This window comes from Papilio polytes, unplaced genomic scaffold (assembly GCF_000836215.1).
Source record: "Papilio polytes unplaced genomic scaffold, Ppol_1.0 DF824047.1, whole genome shotgun sequence".
Classification (NCBI taxonomy): domain Eukaryota; kingdom Metazoa; phylum Arthropoda; class Insecta; order Lepidoptera; family Papilionidae; genus Papilio; species Papilio polytes.
The window spans coordinates 5921865-5922816 of record NW_013525157.1 but is presented as its reverse complement, the minus strand read 5'-3'; the positions used below and the strand labels follow the sequence as shown (position 1 = coordinate 5922816).

Below are 952 nucleotides of genomic sequence, written 5' to 3'. Positions count from 1 at the left end.
CAACTCTGGTGAACAAATCATCATTGCCTGCACTGGAACAGGGCGTACTATTAGACACCCGAACATTGCTAGGAGCGTCAATGTCGGCGTAAGTCAAATACAGAGTTATAATAATTATCTCGTTTGTTATGTGTATGAAAATGTTAAAAACTAACTAGTTAACTATATTTTTGTTAAGTGTTCTATGCAACAATTTATAATATTTTAGACTGCGACCTGCGTCAACAACAACCTCGTTTCTGGCTCGGGTTGGTTGAATGGAAACGGCGCCTTCGGACAATTAACTTGCTCTGCGCACTCCTACCATGACGCACAAGGCACAAACAACCGATGCTTTAACAACAACCTGGTCATTAGGTAATATAAATTGTCTTAATAAATCTGAGTAGGGCTGTTGTCGTCCACAATTCCATGTTTAACGTATGTTTTTATTACAGGGTCGGCTTTATTGTAAACAACGTCTTCTATCCATTGTACTGGTCTTGCTTCGACCAAAGGCGTCTGGAAGTGCTGTATGTATGGTATGATCAGACACCCGCAAATGCAGTACATCAAACCGGAGTGGACAGACCCAGCTGGTTGCGTGCGTTTCAGTTTCATTGGTTGATCAAATAACGCAAAAATCTCTTCTGCAATGTAGAGTAAAACAAGTTTCTGTTGTTAACCTTATCGGATTAATTTTTAGCCGGCAGTTTCTTTCCTGGAGTCGACGTTAATAATCGGTACACTCAAGTGCAACAGAAAATTACCATTGCTAATAATGTTGGCAACGCTCTGGCTGATAGATACGTGACCAGCCACCAGTTCTTGGCGCGTGGTCACCTCGCCGCCAAGAGTGATTTCGTGTTCGCGACCGGCCAGCGCGCTACGTTCTATTTTATCAATTGTGCTCCGCAGTGGCAACCATTCAATGCTGGAAACTGGAACAGTCTTGAGCAGGTTGGTTAATCTT

The 952-nt window shown here is 42.8% G+C and overlaps 1 protein-coding gene across 1 annotated transcript in view; it reads left to right on the top strand.

Moving 5' to 3' along the window:
* Position 1: 1 nt before the first annotated feature.
* LOC106100373 overlaps positions 2-952 on the top strand; it is a gene marked incomplete at its 5' end in the record, with an annotated part of 1547 nt that continues 596 nt past the window's right edge. The window contains 4 exons of the mRNA XM_013279201.1: positions 2-88; positions 209-357; positions 438-583; positions 686-944. Of these exons, the coding sequence (XP_013134655.1) occupies positions 2-88; positions 209-357; positions 438-583; positions 686-944 (641 nt within the window). The remainder of the gene's footprint in view (positions 89-208; positions 358-437; positions 584-685; positions 945-952) is intronic.